We start from the raw sequence: 19,774 nt of genomic DNA, 5'->3' as shown, positions 1-19,774 counted from the left end.
GAAGGCTGAAGGAAGAAGGGAGGGGCTGAGTGGGAAGGATGCCGTCTTCATCACTTATGGCTGCTATTTGTGAAAATTTGGCACAATTTCAAGAGTTCCTTGCATAGGATTCTCTCCATTATGTAGGATGAGATTGATAGATAGCTAGTTACGTGAAATATATGTATCTTGGATGACCATGGTAGACCTCTGGGTACTTCAGGTTATCTGCAATGGCTCAAATGGGACAAGGGACCTTCATCAATGGGATATTGGAAGGGATTAACGACCTCCCTAATGAACACAAAATCCAAATCGTTTAGTGATCTTAGATAAAGTGGCAGAAGAATTGCTCAAATAGATGCAACTATCCCTTTGGAATGGCGCATTGGACATGGGGGACAACATAGAGTTATCAAATGTATGGGAGCTTTTGCTGTAGGTCACAAGTTTCATGTGGACCAAAGGTGGAGACACCATGGTCTTCACTGTGCTGATTGGTTAGATCGTGGGATGAGGATGTTATGATTGATGAGCTGGTTAGGGTAAAAGGTCATGTGGAGAAATGCTTCTACAACTGGCTACTACATTGACCCTCGTATGGAGGACACTGGTATTTAGAGTCTATGGCTTCATGGGAGAGTTTCCATAAAGTATCTTTAGTGAGGTGAACTGGAGTCGATTGTTGCAAATAATCACTCGAAGAGCCTTTCATTCTTTGACTATATAGTCTAATGCCAGGAAATTTCAGATTAGAGCCAAAGGATGGAGACCATCTAGAGCTCATCATTGGAGAGCTTTCAAGTCACCCTAGACTGATAAATGTCATTCTAGAGGAGGCTTTGCAGATCCCTCAAAAATAGGAAATTCTCTCTTTTCTTCTAGCTTTCATTCCTTCTTTTTTTTTCATGAAAGAGACTTCTATTAAGTATGAAGGAAACCCGTGTGAGCAAGCTTGAAGTGGAAATCATGCTGGGCATGAGGAAAATAAGTATACTATAAGGGTAAATAAAAACTCAAAAAGAGTTGGAAAGAAACCGATGTCGAGGCTGAAAGTGCCACCTCAGCCCTACTGTAGTCTCTGAGAAAAAGGGAGAGCCCCTCCATTCCATAAGGAATATAACCCTCCTGGTAGAGGCTGCCCGAGAGGATCCTTGCATGCTCGCCCAACTAGCCATCAAAGTATGAATGGTGTCAGCCCAAATATTGGCAAAAGTGTGGAAAGGGTGGACCTGAGATCCATCTCAGGCCTCTGTGCATATGGCCCTCCAAATCTGCCAAGCCGTAATACTAGCTAGTATCTCCCAAGGAGAATCCACATCAGCATCTATTGGTATATAGCAGGAGATAGGCACATCCTCCAAGGAGCAAGGCTCAACTAGGTGTCATCGGATGGAGATGGCCCATGAAGCATCCTGCCACTCATAGAAGATCTGAGGTCCTGACAAGGAGAGCCAAGCCACTGATCCCCAAGTCATGAAGAAATGAGAAGGGACAAAAGTACTGAGGATCCTGGCAGCCCTGATCCATATGACTCTCACATGCCTGCAGTTCCATAGGAAATGATGGACTGACTCCTCTGCAGATGAGCACATTCTAGTTTTTAGCTTTCATTCATGGAGGGATTATAGTAAATCAATGGAGTAACACTTTTGGAGCTGATCCTCCTTACGCTTGGTGCTTGACTATTGATGAGTCTATTCGGCATTGCCTCTGGGAATGTAGGCAAGCCAAGATCATTTGGGCTATGATCGCAAGACTTATGCTCTCTCTCTCTCTCTCTCTCTCTCTCTCCAAGACTTATTTCTTCCTCCCAGCAGGGTTTACAGGCACATCTCCATGCACTCCACAGCTTTTGTCAGGACAGAGGGTTGTCTGTAAACCTTGGGAAGACCAAAGTCATGGTCTTCAACACGTCATACCAGGTTTATAGGAGAGGCGAGTTCTCTTTCACATTTGATGGGCAGGAGGTGGAGCTAGTCAGGGAGTATACATATTTGGGTGCCACATTTAGAGGTCCAGTCTTCACCATGACGCACGCAGCACGAGATAGGATCAGTAGAGGGTATGCCGCCTTGGCTCTTCTCGAGAGGCAATGTGCACAGTTACATTTTCAGCATCCCAACACGAAGTCCTTACTTTTCAATACGCTGGTGAGACCTGCAGCCATGTATGCTAGCCCCTTTTGGGCAGGAGATCTCAGTGTTGCAGATTGGAGACGAGTAGAGAGGTTACAAATCATCATGTTCTCCAGATTGATCAGAGCGAAGCCCACGGTACCGCATCAGATTATGTTCGCAGAGTTCGGAGCTACACCCCTAGCGCTAGATGCAGCATTTCAGTCAGTTACATACTTGCATAGGATCAGGGCGCTCGGAGACTCAGCAGCAGGCAGAGCACGATTACCATGGCTAGTACTGACATCCTCGCAGATGTTAGCGGAGAGAGGTCATACTTTTTGTTGGTACCACACACTCTCCACATGGCTCACCTCGTTGGGCTTGGATATGGATAGGCTGCCACCATTTCGATACAGCATAGATGCCCCTCGCCTCCCTCTCACTCGACATGAGCTCAGTCAGGTTATCAGGGCAGATTTGTTGCAGCTACACACGTTTCGCACTTGGGTTCATCCCACGGAGCTTCCTACGAAGATGGCCACATATCGTGACCATTTTCTCAGGATTTCAGAGGATGGCTTCATCATATCCCCAGGATATATTGGCGTTCATATGTCGCACTCACTCAGGATTGCCTTGGGCCAGCTCAGGGTATCTTGCCACAGATTAGACGTTGAGGCCGGCAGGATGCGTCGTACAGCTACCGGACATAGACCCAGGCGAGAGACTAGGATATGCCCTTGTTGCACTATGGGGGAGGTGGAGACTGAGGAGCACTTTGTTTGTAGATGCCCTTTATATTATGAGATCCATGGCAGATTTCACTGTTTATTTGGGCACGGATTTGGACCTCTCTCTCGGATTATGGAGTATGAGGATCAGTATTGCTTAGCGTTGTTTATCAGGGAGATCACCAGATACAGAGAGAGATTCCTCAGAGAGCACCGTCGCATCCCTGCCAGAGACCTGGTTATTCATGAGGAGCAGGACGAGGCGCAGGACCATGAGCACAGAGATAGCCCATCTTGCCAGAGAGCACCGATGGTTCCACCCCGAGGATGTACATATGACATGATCTGGCAGCACCGTAGGATGATCTTACACAGAGGCCGTACCCGTCGCTTTATTTCTAGACGACGGAGGATGATGGCAGATTTTCGGAGGAGATTGCTCCATGGAGACTTGGCACCGCCAGCAACCCACTTGACACTTACCCAGATCTTCACACTCATGGCAGGAGGCATGGTCGATGGCCATGACTTCCATCATTTCTTTGGATCACAGACCTCTTAGGGAAGACGATGTTCCTCATATTTCATATTTTACATTTTGTATCTAGGCATTTTTGGTACTCTATTTCATTTCATTTTGTATCTAGGATTTTTGTAGCCATTTTTGGCATCTTAGCTGTATTACGATGAGGCCACCTAGTTGGCGCATCGTTGATGATGTATTTTCCTTTCGGATGATTTTGTGTCCCATAGGCCATGTATGGCCTTCCGTGGACCTTTAATAAAATTTCTTTCTTTCTTTCTTTCTCTCTCTCTCAGATGAAGAGGACACTCCCTCTCTTAGTTGGAATAAATGGAAATCCTCACAAAGAACTCTCCATGAATGGAAGTTTTACTCAACCCAATGAATGGAATACTCTCAGCAATGGAATGAAAGAGGAAACACTCAAGAATCTCTCTCTCACAAGAATATCACGATGCCTCAGGAGAAGGAAAGGGATCTCTGATACCATGAACAACTATGGAGAGTGGCATTACTTGCGCTGGATGAAAGTGCTAGAGTAATCTACTACATGCCTAAAAATTACTTGGGCTGGATGAAAGTGCTAGAGTAATCTACAGCATGCCTAAAAATGACAAAGCCTTGTGCAATGGGTAACAAAGGAGGTTTGGCTACATCAACTTCGTGAGCAAAGTGAGGTTATCATGACTAACTTGTTGCCTATCAGCCCACATTTCTCATTTCTTACTCATCCTCTCATAGTAGAGTTTTCGGAAATATAATGGTTGTATATATGAAGGACATGTATGCCCCTTTGCAAAAGGCTATAGACATTATAAATAGATGTTCCTAAAGCTGGAAGACATCTCGTATATAGGTATGCTCCTATCATGAATGAGGAGGCCACTGATTGGTTCACTAGTTTCATGGGACCACTTTTGTAGCTTTCTGAGAAAGCCACATTCTGCACTTGGTTTACTCACAATACTCTCTTCAAGCTAGCCCAATTAATTGGCCCTATGAACACCTAAAATACAAATACTCTTGCAAATTCAAGACTATAACATTAGAATTTTGCGGAGGCCCCTGATAACACTAGTGTACAATGTATAAAATCGTGTGTAGTGTTCTTGCTTGATAGTTCTGAGTTTAACCTTGTGGCCCCTTTGAGGAAGCACTGAAAACACTTTAATCCAATCCTTCATTGTTACCTCCCTTTCGATAAGCCACCTTGGGTTCTCTCTCTCCATACACACCCAGTACTCGCGATTGAAGTCATCTTTTGTTTGGAAAAAGGTGTTTAGTGTTCCCGCTTCTACCTTGGGTGCATGCCGACGACTTATTGACTATGTAGCCCATCCCACAGCCAAAAGCAAAAAATGAGACATTTGAAGATTTGACTAAATACTGAAGACCAATAAACTAATGGAGAAAAAACTAAAAATGAGACCCAATACCAAAAAATCACCTTTGGAGAGGGTGCACCTTCATACGCCTTGTTCTTTCCTTTATCGATGGGCTGAACAGGAGGCATTGTCGGAACTGAGCACTTCCCACACAACATACCCAAAAAAAGTGCTTTGTTCCTCCACAATTTTCATCACTCGGGGCTCAATGGCTTGGCTCTCTTTGACTTGGCCTCATGTATGTTATGAGAGTCAAGTATTTTCTTGGGCTATCACTGTTTGGCACCATCTTGTAGAGTTTTGTCGGCTTGACACAGATCTTGCGTCTTAGTACAGACCTCCAGCTACACCCGGGGACATGAATTGGGGAATTATCATGAGCATGACTACCTGGCACATTCGGAGATCTAGATGTGCAGAGGCACCCAGCTCCGTCTAGCTCATACCATGGCTAGCATCGGGACATACATTGTACATACCTTGATGGCTGCTGCAGTGGCACCCAGATCTACCTAGCCCATACCATGTCTAACATCTGGATATAACATACTTTAATGGCAATTTGTTCAAGGATATGGGGCGTTCATCTGTCCAGGAAGACCATTTTTCGCAGAGAGTGGAGAGGCAGTCCTTTGTTCTTTGAGTCTCTTACTGGCATGGTATGGCACTTTCAAGCACAATCCTGGTTTCTTCTAGGATTTGAATATGCCCAAATGTTTATACCACTTGTTTCTCATGCTCTGCACAATGTATGTCTACCTTGAGTGCTGTTTCTTTCATACCTAATAGGATTATATTTTATGCCCAAAAAAAAGGGGCATCTTCACTTTTCTTTTGCTCCTTAGAATGAGACATTTTGGTGGTTACTAAGGTATCCACTTAAGAAACTGAGGGAAATAATCTGCACGCAAGAAACTATATTAGTTTTCTTTCCTTTTAAAGTCTCAAAAAGGTCGAGATTATGGCAGACCCTGTTTCTCGTGGTTAAGTTTGTGGAGAGCCCCATTCACTATTTGATACATATACATGCGTACAACCATAGAAGATCCCTTTTTGTTCATGGTTGTTGCAAAGCTCTATATACTATAGAGCTGCTCATATGTGTAATATTACAAGTTGGAGAGTACATGGCACGAGTAACTGTTCAATGCATAGAAAATTTCAAGGAACTAATAAAAAGTCTGGCCAGCTTGCTTTAGAGGACCTGGGGCAATTTTTGTCATAAGGGAAATAGAAATTATGGGATGCATATAAAAAGTATGTACATGTATAAGACTTGGTAAACTCGAAAGAAACTGAACAAAACTAAGCGAAAGAGAACACACTAAAAGGGAAGCAACTGCTTAATAGTTTTGAAACTGCAGGATAATCTTCAATAACAAGTTTTGGTGTTCTTGTTCTGTCAGACACTCTCCGTCTTAACAAACCTTGTGAAAGTGGGCAGATCATTTTGTGAGTCGTGTTCTGCAGATATACTTATAATTCTGCTTCAGGTACATATGAACAATCTTGATGATGTATATTATATACAGATTGCTTAATGTATATGGCTAAGTTTAAGGAAAATCAGTTTATTCAAATTTTCAGGGTAAGTTTATTCAGAATCATTGAGAGAAAGCTCTTAAATTTGCAGGTGCAAGCTTTTGAACCTGATCCCAAATTGAAACAGAGGGCCACGTGCGTGGAAGAAATGCTAGCCCAAGTTACTGGTTTGGCATGTGTAAAGGATTTATACAAGAGGCACATAGGAAACCTGGTGGTAGTGGTCACAAACGGACATGAATCATGGTTGGCAAACTCTCCTGGGCAGTTACTCTTCCAGACTTTCATGCAAAAGGCTGGGGTTTTGGTAAAATTTGTGTTTTTGCTCACTCTCCTTTTTGTATGATAAAGTTGAACTATAATATGATTCTTCCCTCCCTCCCTCCATCCCTCACCCCCCCCCCCCCCCCCCTTTTTTCTTTTCCCAACTCACCTAGATGGCCCCCCTGTCTACTATATATTCTAAACTCTCTACTATATATTCTAACCCTCTACTATGTATTTATTAAGACTCTAACCCTTTTTATTGTCTCCGTTTAGTTCTTTTCTAGTTAAAATTCTCCCCCTTGGTCCCCCCCCCCCTCTTCTAAATCTTTAGACCTTTGAAGTTCTGAAAGGAAGAGCAGAAGGGCCTCCCAATGGGACAATATTCAATGTGGGTACTAAGGAGATATATGGTGGGGTGGATGAGGAGACAACACCCCATGCAGGAGACCACACTAGTGCAGTTACTACTGATGTAGCCATAGTGGAGATAGACGGTACTGCATATGCTGTAGGCGCTACCGTTGCGAAAGTAGATGGTGAAGACATGGGGAATGATGGGGTCAATAGGGATGTGGAGGTAGTTGGGAAGGAGAAGGAAGGGGTCGAAGCCATGTAGGATGGATAAGGAGGAGGAGGGAAGGGTAAAGATAATAGCAATGGTAGGGACATTGGAGCAAAAGGTGAACCCACGGGTGCCACGGATGTAGAAACTAGACTTGAAGGACCAGGGTTATGTATGGCAGATGAAATGGTAGCTTGACTAGTGGATGTCAAGTCCGGCGCTAAACTGGATACTACTTCCGTTGAAGTGGCTGCTGCTGATGAAGACATCATTGCAACAGGAGCTAAGGGGATGTCTTGATCTTGATGCGCGTCTGAGGAGCCCTCATCCTTAGTACTTTCTTCTTTCACCCGTTCCCCACTTTGTACTTCTTCTTCTCTAGAGTCGGGATCTGACCACCACCGATCTTATTGGTCCAAATCAATAAGAGTCTCGATGAAGTTACTTGCTCTAGCTACAGCTCCAATAGGTTCACTTTGTGCTATTCCTGAAGACTTTGTGAACTTCCGTCTCACGTAATGCTTTTTGTATCTAGTTTAGTCGGCTAGAAGTCTCCTCTCCACTCTCCTTAAGTACCTTCTAGATGTCTCACTCGCTCCTTCAAGGGTATCATAACTACTCGGCATAAGAACTCTCTCCTCTAGGACCCTAGAACTCCACTTCCCTCTTGCTACTCAACACCAGCAGTGTCCCACCACGATCGCAATAATTTGTCTGAGGGGAGGGGTTCCTATCCTTCCAGAGGTGTTACCGGAGGCCAAATGCCGCTGGTGAGAGAAGCATGAGTGTTGCAATGATCTAATGCAATGGATCGTGTAGAGTGCACCGTGCAGTGGTGTGCACGTGTCATAGGTTGTACTGCAGTGAACAACGACGTACGAGTGCACTATGCTAAATGACAATGACATGAGAACTCCACAACATAAGCAGAGGAAGAAACCTCATCATACACTAGTGAACAATCCCCGTATCGGAAAGAGACTGGAAAAATGAGAAAGTGACCAAGATGGCCAAAGTACATATCACTTGACCAGCATCTACAAGTCACAAGTCACAAGTCACGAGAACACACAGGTCTTACCCCATAGTAGACAAAGGGGTACACACAAGTCTCTCCACACTCTCTCCTTGGTGAGCTCGTAGCTCTAGCCTCTATCTCTCCTCACACTCTCCTTTCTCTTGCTTCAATGCCGAACGTTGAATGCTCAATGCTGAATGTCCCATCCCCTCTCTACCTTCACCTTCATCCTCATCCCTCGTGTTGGAGGGTCCCTTCTTCGCTGAGAATCTCCCCCTTTCTTCCCATTGGTCATTTTCTTATCTCCTTAGCTGTTGAGGATAGCCGTTGCGCCATTGGCTCTCTTGATGGCTATGGCAACTTCTTGACTCCTTGACTCACCAGCCTCTTCTAGGCATGATGGTGTGAATTCTCCATGTGCAGGTGAGTTGGATCACCGCACCATTGAACCACTGAACCACTGTGTAACTGTAAATACTCCTGAGTGCTCCATGTGCTAAGCTCAATCTCCATGTGCGCATCTCTCGATGAGATCACCTTGGGCATGGTACTCCTAGTTGCTGACATGTGGTTAACATGTGTTGACATGTGGTTGACATGTGTCGACGCACGGTTGCCTCGGATAGTACTCTTGGATGAACCCGTGTGGTCAACTCCTCGTGTCGTGTGGCTGACTTGTGGTGACACATGGTCAACATGTGGTCAACGCCTGTCGCCATGTGGTCAACGCCCATTAACATGTGGTTAGGGGTGTTTCTATTGTAACATAGCGTGAGGTGGAACTAGCTCCCTAACTCCGACAGGCACCCAATGGGGGACAATCGAAACATGATGTGATGTGACTGTCCTGTCCCCGTTGAAGAAGTACTAGGACGAGAGGCTAAAGGTCCTGGCTGCGCTAAAGAAGTACTAAGACAAGAGGCTGATGGTGTTGGCCGTGACGTAAAAGGTCTAGCAGCACGGGAAGAGGTAGGAGCTGGTCATGAGGAAGGTCCAGGTCAGGGGGAGCTATGAGGCGTACCTGTGGATCTTTTAGGTATTTTCTTCTTCCTTTTCCTTGGGCAATCTCTGGCAAAGTGTCCAAGGGTCCTGCAAATCCTACACTGATCCTGTCTCCCTGCAATCTCAACTCTCTGTCTGAAGAAGGAGCCATCTGGACGCTGAAGCATAATGTGGTCATCCGAGATATTAGGGTCAGAGACAATGACCTTAACATGCAGTACCCCATCCGACCTGAGTGCCTCTGCTATGCTGCTGAGGAAGGCATCTTAGGGAGAGGGGGGATCTCGGTAACCATCCCAAAGACAGCTCTAATGGAATGCAAAATTTGATGGTACACCTGAGGAAGGCCGGGAAATCTGATGAAGATTGACGTCATCTAGCTATCCTCCTTGGCAAGATCAAACCCCAAGGAGAAAGGGGTCTAAAAAATCCTTCTGGAGCTCAGTGCTAATGGACTAGCCTGAATCACTGCACTTGCTACATCTAAGGAGTCAAAAACAACCTGGAAGAATCCTCACCCAAGCACATGAACATCTGTGAGGTGCCTTGAGAGGTCTCCATGTAGAGCAGAGAGCATCCAGTCCCTGGCCTGTAATCTCAAAGGGTGGGACCCATGGATGTGAGCAAAGAGTGATGTCGAACTCTCTTGCTCTTTGTCATTTTTAAGCTACTGCAACTCGTCTTTTGAAAAAATCACTGTTTTCGCGGCCAGTGGGAGTGGACAGAGATTGAGAGCCATCACCAATTGAGGTGGGTAAGGCCGACTTGAACACTTGAAAAAGTTCCTTCCGCACTAAGTTGCCCGGGAAGAAGAAAGAGGAGGATGAGAGGGAGGGTTACCGGGAAGGAGGAGACAGTCGGGAGGAGACGGAAAGGAGGGAGGGAGAAGGTGTTAGAGGGGGAGAGGAGGAGGTGGAAGGGGGAGATGAGGTGGGGAGGGAGGAGGCAGAGATGGGGGGGAGGGAGGACGGAGAGGAGGGAGATGGGAGGGGAAGAGGCAGGGAGCGAGGAGGAAGGAGGTGGGTAGAGGGGGAGGGAGAGGCGGGGAGGGAGACGCCAGAAGGGGGAGGCAGGGAAGGGGGAGGCTGGGAGACGGGGAGGGAGATGCCGAGAGGAGGAGCCAGGGAAGGGGGAAGCACGGAGGGGAGAGGAAGGGAGGTAGGTAGAGGGGGAGAGGGGGAGACAGGGAAGGGGGAGGCAAGTAGAGTGGGAGAGGGAGAGGCGGGGAGAGGGGGAGGGAGAAGGGGAGGCAGGGAAGGGGTATTGGAATATGAAGTCAAAGTGAGTGTATTTGTGTGTCCTAGGTCCCTACGACTTATTTTATAGGAGTCCTAGATAGTGCCACGTGTCATATGGGAGATTATCCCATATGCATTGTAACTTTCTAGAGTCTAGAGGCTCACATTATATAGTCTTGTAATAGTCTTGAGTCTTTTCATATCAGTCAATATCAAGATATCTACATGTGAGTATTTTGGTTCATTGCTATTGCCTACTTCCATTTGAGTTCATTTCCATTATGCTTGCAATCTTTCATTTCCTTTCCTAGAGATAGCTTGCCACATGTTCCTTCGTGTGGTATCAAAGCCATGTTCCTAGCCCTACTCTCTCTTTTCCTTTCCTTTCCAAGAGGATGAGGTGAGGGAGGCCAATGATGCTACTCTCCCTTCTCCTCCTTGGAAGGCACTCATTTCTCCTCCTTCCTTTCCACTTTCCCCTCTCTTACCATTGTTTGGAGCTTTTGGAGGAGGTGATCTACATCAACCACTGCCTCTCTTCACTATGCCATGATCTACCACCCCTCTTCTCCTTCCTTCAGCTACAAAGACGTCCTGGAGTGGTGTTGTTTCTGTTGCTCTTTTTGTGACCTGCAGATGATGTGACGCTTCTGTCCAGACCTGGAAGCAGAATCACGGCTTTGTGTCTTCATCAAACTTGTAGAGGGCCTTCTGCCCGCAAGATGGTGCCCGTGTGTGGAGTGTTCCTCAGAAGCCCTCGCTATAAGAGGAGCTTCCAAGGCTCTGAACTTGGGGTGAGGCCATGAACCACCAACTTGCCCAGAAGGCCTTACTCTGCATCTCTAAATCAATGATACCCAAGCCTCCCACTGCTTGCGGCATGATCACCGTCTGCCAAGCTACTTGGGCCCTAGTGTTCCTCGTGTTGTCTAAACCTTCCCAGAGGAAGTTCGGTACCAACCATCAGAGCTGCCCAGTGCATCCTCTGTGAAAGCACCAGCAGGAGGCAATATACCAGGCCGTGGTAAGAAGAACCTGGTTTGCCACTAAGGCGCAACCTATTAGGGAGAGTTTGGCCGAGCTCCAATAGAGAAGCTTGCACCAAACACTCTCAAGGATCGGGGCAATCTGCTGCTCTGCTGTGATGTCAATACCCACCTAGCATCCAAGGTATCTCACTGTCTGTCCCCACGGTATCCATCTGAAGCCAAAGTCACTCCCCCACTCCCGGATCTCCTGTGTCTCCTCAAAGCCTGTGGAAAAGCCTATGGATTTCGTCCAGTTGATCTGAGCCCCCGAGGCCGCCTCACAGTAGATAGCCAGGGCGCCTCTGCTGACTCTCTCTAGACTCACTATGGTGCCCTCAACATACAAGGCTGTGTCATCTGCAAACTCCGAGTCAAGGAGCTCCTCTTGTATAATTGGGAGCCTCAACCCTGTGAGACCCGCCACCTGTGATCTCAGATAGTAGCCGAGAGCCTCCACCACAAACAAGAAGAGGAAGGGAGCTAATGGGCAGCCCTGGTGGACCGAGCTAATGGGCAGCCTCGCCTCTATGTCCTCCAATATGCATTTGACTAGAGCTCCCTGCATATAGCACTGAAACTCCTCTGACCCATCTGTATGACAAACCCAATCTCCTCATAGTGCGCTCCAGGAAAAACCACTCCACCTGGTCGTTGGCCTTCTCGAAGTCCAAGAGAAGGATGGCCAGCGGATGTGACTCCTCCCTGGACCAATCCACTGCCTCCCAAAATGTGAAGATGTTGTCCAGAATGCTGCACTCCTGGACAAACCCAGTCTGTGTGTCATGGATGATGTCGGTAAGATGGGGCCGTAACTGCAAACTCAAGACCTTGGCAAGGATCTTGTATGTGGTATCAAGCAGAGTGATCGGCCTCCACTGTCGGATATCTGACCTATCTCCCCCTTTCGGGATCAAACAAATCCAACCCCTGAGGGAGAAGGACTGTGTTAAAAATCTCCTGGCAAGCTAACCGAAAAGGAATGGAGATAATCTCGCAAAAGTTCCGAAAGAAGGTCGGAGTCAAGCCATCCTCACCCAGGCACTTCTGGGTCGGGAGAGCCTTGAGCACTTCTCAGAGCTCCTCATCTATGAAAGGTTCCTCAAGTCTACTGCTTAAGTCCTACGAGACTACTGTCGGAACGTGATCCCAAACTAGCTCTCGGGCCACAAGACTAGCTGGGTCATCTTCTCCATCCAAAAGAGCTAGCTATAAAAACCGGTGGTCATGTCAAGAATCTCCTACGGGCAGTGTGCATGATACCCTGCTAGTCGGACACGTTGTAGCTGTGTGCTTGTCGATCGGGGCCTAGTGGTTTGAAAGAACTGCTTCGTCATCTTGTCCCCTTGCTGCACCCAACGGGCTCGGGAGGAGTGATAGGAGAACTCAGCCTGCCGCAGCTCCGTGTCCTGAAACTCGAGACGAGCGCTCTCAAATGTATCACTAAGCCATTGAGAAGTTGGGTCTTGCTCCCTGAGCCACTCAATGGAGGCGAGGTCTCTCCTCAAAGCCCGCTCATGCTTGTGAAGGGTCCTCCTCCGCCTAAGGGCGTGAGCCTGCAGCTCCTCACTGCTACTCTGAATCGCATCGGCCGCCCACGCAGCCCAACCCTCACACGGTGCCATCTCTGATTGCTCCCAAATCCCTGCCATGACCTGCTGAATCTCCTCGTCCTGCAGGAGGTCCTCTGGAATGTGGACCCCCTTCTGAGGGAGACCTCGGCGGGGCTGATCCAAGTGAAGTACCACTGGAGAGTGATCTGACATCGTGGTACGTGCCAGAATCCCGGTAGATCAACCTTTGTGTAGCGCCCAATACCCAACATAGAAGCGGTCTAATCTCTCTATCAATCCATCGTGTCTCCTCTGTTCGAAAGAGAAGAGAAGGCTGCCAAGAGTCCTGCTAAACTCAGGCTCCCTCCATGGGTCTCTACCACTGATCATGAAAATGAACTGCTCCCAGAGGTTGCTACGCTCTGCTGCTGGCATCTCAGAGAACGAGGCTCCGCCCTGCTTGTCTTCCCCAAACTCCAGGTTGTTGAAGTCACCTCCCAACAATCCAAGAGTCAACGTCCGGAAGACACTTTGACAACCTCCTCCAAAAGGCCGGGCGGTGATGTCTACATGCTGGGGCATACACATTTAGGATCCCAATATTGGACTCTCCGGTCCGAACTCCCATCCAAACTGCCTGTCCTGGAATGAGGTCGCCCTGATCGTAGACCTTTGAATCGAAAGTAGGGGAGCTCAGTTGGATGAGGTAAATGCCTTGTCCATAGATGGTGACCTCCTGAATGTGGTCTCCCTCTAATGCCAAGCTCACCTAGATCCACTCTCTTGTCTCGGTGTAGGTGTGAGGCCCACAATTTTGCCCACAAGCGCCTTGTCCTGGAGGGACTGAATTGCCTGCTGTACATGTTGCTTGTCAACTAGGGAAAGAAGAGCGGATTTGAGGGTGCTGCCATAGAGCCCCTCTAGCAAGACCAAGGGTCACCACCAAGGTTCTTCTTTCGTCTTAACAAGCACAAGTGCTCCCGCTGCAGGGAGGAAGAAGAAAAGGAGGGTGCGGAAGAGAAGCGTCAGAGGGGGAGGCCACGGCGAGGCAGGGTGAAGGAGGGGGCAAGGATAGAAGTGAAAGGAGGAGGGCAAGGAGGGCGGGAGGCGGAGGCAGAAGGAGGGTGAGAAGGCGAGGAGGGAGAAAAAGAGGGAATGAGAGAGCAAGGGAGCGAAGAGGAGGCGGGAGAGGGGGGGAGCCGACGGATGAGAGGAAGAGGACGTGGGGGCAGAAGAGGCGCAGGTGGCGGGGGGGACGAAGGTGGAGGAAAGGAGGCAGAGATGGAGGTGGAGGGAGCGGGCAGGGTTGGTGGAGATGGAGGCAGAGGAGGAGGATGATGAGAAGGAAGGGGTTGGCAGGAGTGCAACAGAGATGGAAGCGGGAGAGGCGGTTAGGGCAAGGAGGCGGGACCTGAAGGGGTGGTGGAAGTAGGAGAGGCGGGAGCAGACAGGGGGGCGGAGAGGGCGAGGGCGTGCAAAGGGGGAGCAGAGGGAGGCGGACGGGGCGAGGCAACGGGGCAGCCAGGGGGGGCGCGGCGCATTCATTGTCATGTTCTGTTCTTGGCTTCATTCCAATAGTTCCTCACCTTTCCTTCATGGGGGGATGTTGGAATATGAAGTCAAAGTGAGTGTATTTGTGTGTCCTAGGTCCCTAGAACTTATTTTATAGTCTAGTGAGTCCTAGACAGTGCCACGTGTCATATGGGAGATTATCCCATATGCATTGTGACTTTCTAGAGTCTAGAGGCTCACACCATATAGTCTTGTACTAGTCTTGAGTCTTTTCATATCAGTCAACATCAAGCTCTCTACATGTGAGTATTTTGGTTCATTTCTATTGCCTACTTCCATTTGAGTTCATTTCCATTATGCTTGCAATTTTTCCTTTCCTTTCTTAGATATAGGTTGCCACATGTTCCTTCAAGGGGGAGGCGGAGGCAGGGAGGGAGAGGCCGGGAGGGGGAGGCGGGGAAGGGAGGCGGTGAAGGGGATGAGGGGGAGGGCTGAGAGAAGGAGGGGCTGAAGGGGATGGGCTGAGAGAGGGAGGGGAGGGCTGAGGGGGAGGGGCTGAAGGCAGAGGGCAGCTAGAGGGGGAGGAGCAGCAGTCTAGTGTGAAGCTTTTGTAGGTATTTCTATAAACTTTTAGCTATTTTCATGTATATATTCTATGTCTAGATTCAAGAAGAATGTTGAAACTTCCAAGAATGTTTTTTAAAATAAAATCTCAAGGAATTCCCTGGAAAACAAATGTTTAATCACTGAAATCCTATACTTGTGAAAACAGGCTGGTCCTTACCTCCAGTCAATGATGCCAATTTTTAAAGATTGTCTATATAAAGAGAGAGACCCCACTTTACGAATCAAGCTTTTGCAGGTGCAATAATTTATTCATCAGTGTATCAGGGAATAGACATAACAATTTATAAATTAGTATAGACATAGTTTGTTTTTGCCAAATCTAAATCCAGAAATAATGATTTATTGTTTGCTTTTCTTTTTACGATACTAGTAGTAGCTGGCAGGGAGTAAATGTTCAGTTTTCTTCAATTTAATTCACTCTTTGCGTATGATAAATGAATTGATATAAGTGTAAATTTTGGGGAAAATATGTCTAACCAATGTCTCATCTTTATAAGCTGTCCACAAGAGAGTATCTGTGTTGGGGACTAGAGATTATAAGATGCATATAAAAGATCCAGAAATAGAATCAATTAAACACATGGATGTAAGAAGGATAACATGAACGTGAAGGATTTGGTGAAATGACATGGGTGTTGCTTAGGACGAGGAACCTCTCCCTGGAATTTGTGCTCTCGGAATTCGGTGTGGGCAGGGAAGAGGAACCTCGTACTGGATGGGGATGGGGAGAGGGGCTGCGTGAACTCGTGCTGTAGAAGGATGTGAAGAGGGTGTCCTTTGGAAGTGAAGAGGCAAGGTTTGTACTAGCGTCGAATTTTATCGGATATGGAGCACACTAAACGATGCCAATGCAATGAAGAGCTTCTTGGTAATTCTCTATCAGGTAGTGAGACACCACAAGGGAGAGCCTGCTGAGCAGAGGAAGCAGGATGAGAGAGGGGGCAAGTCGGTGGCATTGTAGAGGCTAGGGGGAGGGGGAGAGTGATGTGCTGTAGAGGCTAGAAGGAGGGGCTGTAAAGGCAAGGGAGAGGTGGTTGTAGGGGCACATAGAGAGAAGGGTGAGGGGGGGGGGGGGGTGTAATGGGTGGCCCGTTGACAAGGGACTGAGTCTCAGTCCATCCCTCCTTCATCATTCCCTCCGGACTCGACATCGGCAGCAAGGAGGAGGTCCTTGCCCTCTTTTGGGTCAAAGGGGGAGCAACCCTTTGACACCTCTAAGACCTAACCAAGGGGAGCAGCCCATGGTAAGGTTGGACTCCCCAACTATGGCTAAAGGGTCCAATTCAAACGGGCATTTTAAATTGATTGGCCTTCTAGGTGACTGTTGGAGAGAAGGTACCAAGGAGGAAAAGAAGCCTTAATGAAGGCAGCTGAACGTTGGAGTAAGAGAGAGAACTCCCTCCAAAATACAAAACCACTCACACACGCAGGATTCAGCAAGAAGGTTCAGACCAGAGAATGGTGGAGACCAGAGCTGGAAGATCATGCAGAGCTGAGAGCTCTTTGTAATCCTGAGAGAGTGTGAGCTTTTACCTCATCTTTTTGAGAAGCAATGTAATCTGCCCTGTGGCGTTTTGACCACAGGGCCTCCTTCTTTTGAATGCCAAGCACCTTTCTCCCTGGGCGTCTTTGTTGGTGTTCTTGAAATGAAGGTTGCTGCAGTAGTTAGTTCGTTTTCCCTTCCCCTCGACGAGTTGGTGGTCTGCAGGTAAAGCCAGGAGCTGTTCTTCGAGCCAGGGTTCACCCTTGGCTTATAGAAGGAGCCCACGAAAGGGCAGCACGAACAGAGGTCGGTGGAGGACACGAGGAGCGTCGCCATGTTCGCTTGGAAGAAGGTGTCGTTGATGCAGAGAGCAGAGGAGAGACCACGCTGCACCGTTCGACCCGAAAACTGGTGAGGGTCGAGAGACCTAGCCGAATATCTCTCACCCAAAGCCTTGTGGTCAGCGGAGCTCGGACCCGAGCGTAGCGGTCGACTGAGATCCCTCCGGCACTCGACGTAAGGTGACGGAACTGCAGTTCCGTCACGTCGAGGCGCCAAAGGCCTCGCATAACCTTGCGGCAAATCCATTCCCGGAGCCCTTTGACTCAAGCGAGCGTTCCCTCAACTGGATCACAGGGCCGACGCGGCGATATCAGCAGAGTCCCCGATCGATCGTGCTAGCCGGACGAAGTTTCGATGCGACGACGGAACTTCATCGACGGACCTTGACGTAGGGTGACGGAAATAGCGAGAAGAGAGCTCCCGACCGACTGCCAGTCTAGTTGCCGACTACCTCGCGTCTGGAGAAGCTTCAGATCTAGGGAAAGAAGTGCGACGAGCTCGACCACCCGATCGACGTGTGCATGGAGTCGACGAACGCGCCATAGCTTGGGAGCTCGTAAGCTTCTATATAAGGATATGGTGCTCCTTATAAGTCAAGCAAGGCCACGTCCCCGGTGGCTAGCCGGGCCGTGATGTATTCCGTGCACTAGCCCACAGGTTTCGAGTTCGATCACCGGCGTTGGGAGGCAGGTCGTGAGCCGACGAGGGGGCCGACCCCCTTTTGCTATTCGACCGGGTACACAATATATTCCACGGGGCCTATATGGTTACACTAATAGTTACCCTGCCCCCGTGGTTAGCTCGGCGATACTCCTCGTCTGAGATCCCTGAGATCTTGAGTTCGGTTCCTGGCGCCGGTGGATGCGCGGCCCCTTTTGGCTGTGTCTACGCGCAGGAATTTAGAACATAGGTAAGGTGGCACCGTTCGTTACACCAACCGATTGGTTGGCCCCGTGGTTAGCGTGGAGTTCCTCGGCTCGTTGGTCGCGGGTTCGAATCCGCCGATCGGCTGTGGAGAGAGAAAAGCTTTTGGGGCACGTGGAGAAGCTGGGACAAGATATAACTAAGTGGGAGACTAGTATAAGAAATACCGACGACTTGCCCCCTTGGTTAGCCCAACTTAGAACTCCGCGTATACTCACCTCCAGGTCCTGCGTTCGAATCCCGGCTGTTGGCGCCCATCCTTTTGGCAGTTCGGCCAACTTTGGTGGCAGAGCTAAACCCTTTTGGCGGTTCTGCTAAACTTAGCCCCAGCTAAGTTTAGCTAGTCATAACTAGCCAGTAGAGGGGTTTTGAAGAACTGACTTCACAGGTACCTTCCCCCTCTTGTTTGGAGTTTCTGGAGCAAGTCTGGAGCACTCGTGGCGCTTCACGGAGATTCAGCAAGTGGTTTGGGGAAAGAGAGGATTTCAAGACTGTAGCTCCTGGAAAGAGATTTATGCTCTTCTTTTGAGCATCCGGAGGAGTCAAGCAGGTTTGTGAAGGTGAAGGACATTCAGTCCAGCAGAGGTTCCAGCCAGCAAGTCAGTGGCAGCTCCGAGAGATCAAGCGGATACCTTGGGGATCCCAGTAGGGGACCAAACCGGGGAGCAAAGGAAAAGAGAAAAAAAGTGAAAAAGTTTAAAGGGAAACTTTGCCCTCGTGACAGGGGGGGGGGGGGGCTGCTTGAAGCGCACAAGAGAGGGGGGTCTGTAGAGGTGCAAAGAGGAGGTGAGGGGGCTGTAGAGGTGCAGAGAGAAGGCGAGTGGGTGGGGGGCTGCAGAGGCTCACAAAGAGGAGGGGTGAGGGGGGGCTGTAGAGGGAAGAGAGGAGGAGAGGGGGCTGTAGAGGTGTAGATAGAAGGCGAGCAGAGGGGGGGGGCGGCTATAGAGGCACCCAAGAAGAGGGGGAGGGGGGCTGTAGAGGCACAGAGAGGAGGCAAGGGGGGGGCTGTAGAGGCGCACAAAGAGGAGGGGTGAGGGGGGCTGTAGAGGTGCACAAGGAGGAGGGCAAAAGGGGGTTACCATGAGAGGGGCGCACAAGAGGAGAGGCAAGGGGAGGGAGGGGAGATTTAGCGGAGGGGCAAGGGGGGTATGTAGAGGCACACAAGAGCTAGGGGGAGGGGGCGCACAAGGAGGAGGGGCTGGAGGGCAGCATGAGAGGGGCACACAAGAGGAGGAGGGGCGATTCAATAGAGACGTGGGCTGCATAGTGCTAAAAATAGCGATTGCGGCCAACAATAGCGAGAGCTAGGCAAAATTAGTAAGTGTGGTAAAAAATAGCAAGAGTAGACAAGGATGAAAAAGGTGTCCCAAATATGTTCCAGGTGACAAGGGTAAGAAAGGGTGAAAAGGTTGTCATAGGGATGACCAAGGTGACCCAACGATGTCCCGGGTGACAAGGGAAAGAAGGCTATCACAAGGGTGACAAGGGTGTGGGAGGGCGACAAGGTTGTCACGGGGATGACCAAGGTGACCCAACGATGTCTTGGGTGACAAGGGTGTGAGAGTTGACAAGGTTGTCACAAGGATGACCAAGGTGACAAGGAGAGACAAAGTTGCCAATGGGGTGATAGGAGTGACAAGGGATGACAAGGTTCTCACTAGGGTGAGCACAACTGTGATGTCACTGTGGCGACCAAAGTGAAAGGGGGTGACAAGATTGTCACCATGATGACCAGGGTGAACAGGGTGAACAAGGTGACAAGAGTGAATAGGGTGAAAGGGAGTGACAAGGGGATGGCAAGGTTGTCACAATGATGACCACGGTGAACATGGTGACAAGAGTGAACAGGGTGAAAGGTTGTGACAAGGGATGACAAAGTTGTCACCATGATGAACAAGGTGCACAAGGTGAGAAGAGTTAACAAGGTGAAAGGGGGTGACA

The 19,774-nt window shown here is 48.9% G+C and overlaps 1 protein-coding gene across 1 annotated transcript in view; it reads left to right on the top strand.

The window, feature by feature from the left end:
* The window catches only part of LOC147880170 (uncharacterized), a 368,868-nt gene that overhangs the window by 263,374 nt on the left and 85,720 nt on the right, over positions 1–19,774 (top strand). Inside the window, exons 15-17 of the mRNA XM_087370364.1 lie at positions 6,145–6,231; positions 6,372–6,587; positions 15,230–15,319. Of these exons, the coding sequence (XP_087226490.1) occupies positions 6,145–6,231; positions 6,372–6,587; positions 15,230–15,319 (393 nt within the window). The remainder of the gene's footprint in view (positions 1–6,144; positions 6,232–6,371; positions 6,588–15,229; positions 15,320–19,774) is intronic.

This window comes from Dipteris shenzhenensis, chromosome 32 (genome assembly GCF_047967505.1).
Source record: "Dipteris shenzhenensis isolate YYH24624 ecotype China chromosome 32, Dip_SZ_1.0, whole genome shotgun sequence".
NCBI classification, from domain to species: domain Eukaryota; kingdom Viridiplantae; phylum Streptophyta; class Polypodiopsida; order Gleicheniales; family Dipteridaceae; genus Dipteris; species Dipteris shenzhenensis.
This window is presented reverse-complemented; position numbering and strand designations above follow the sequence as displayed.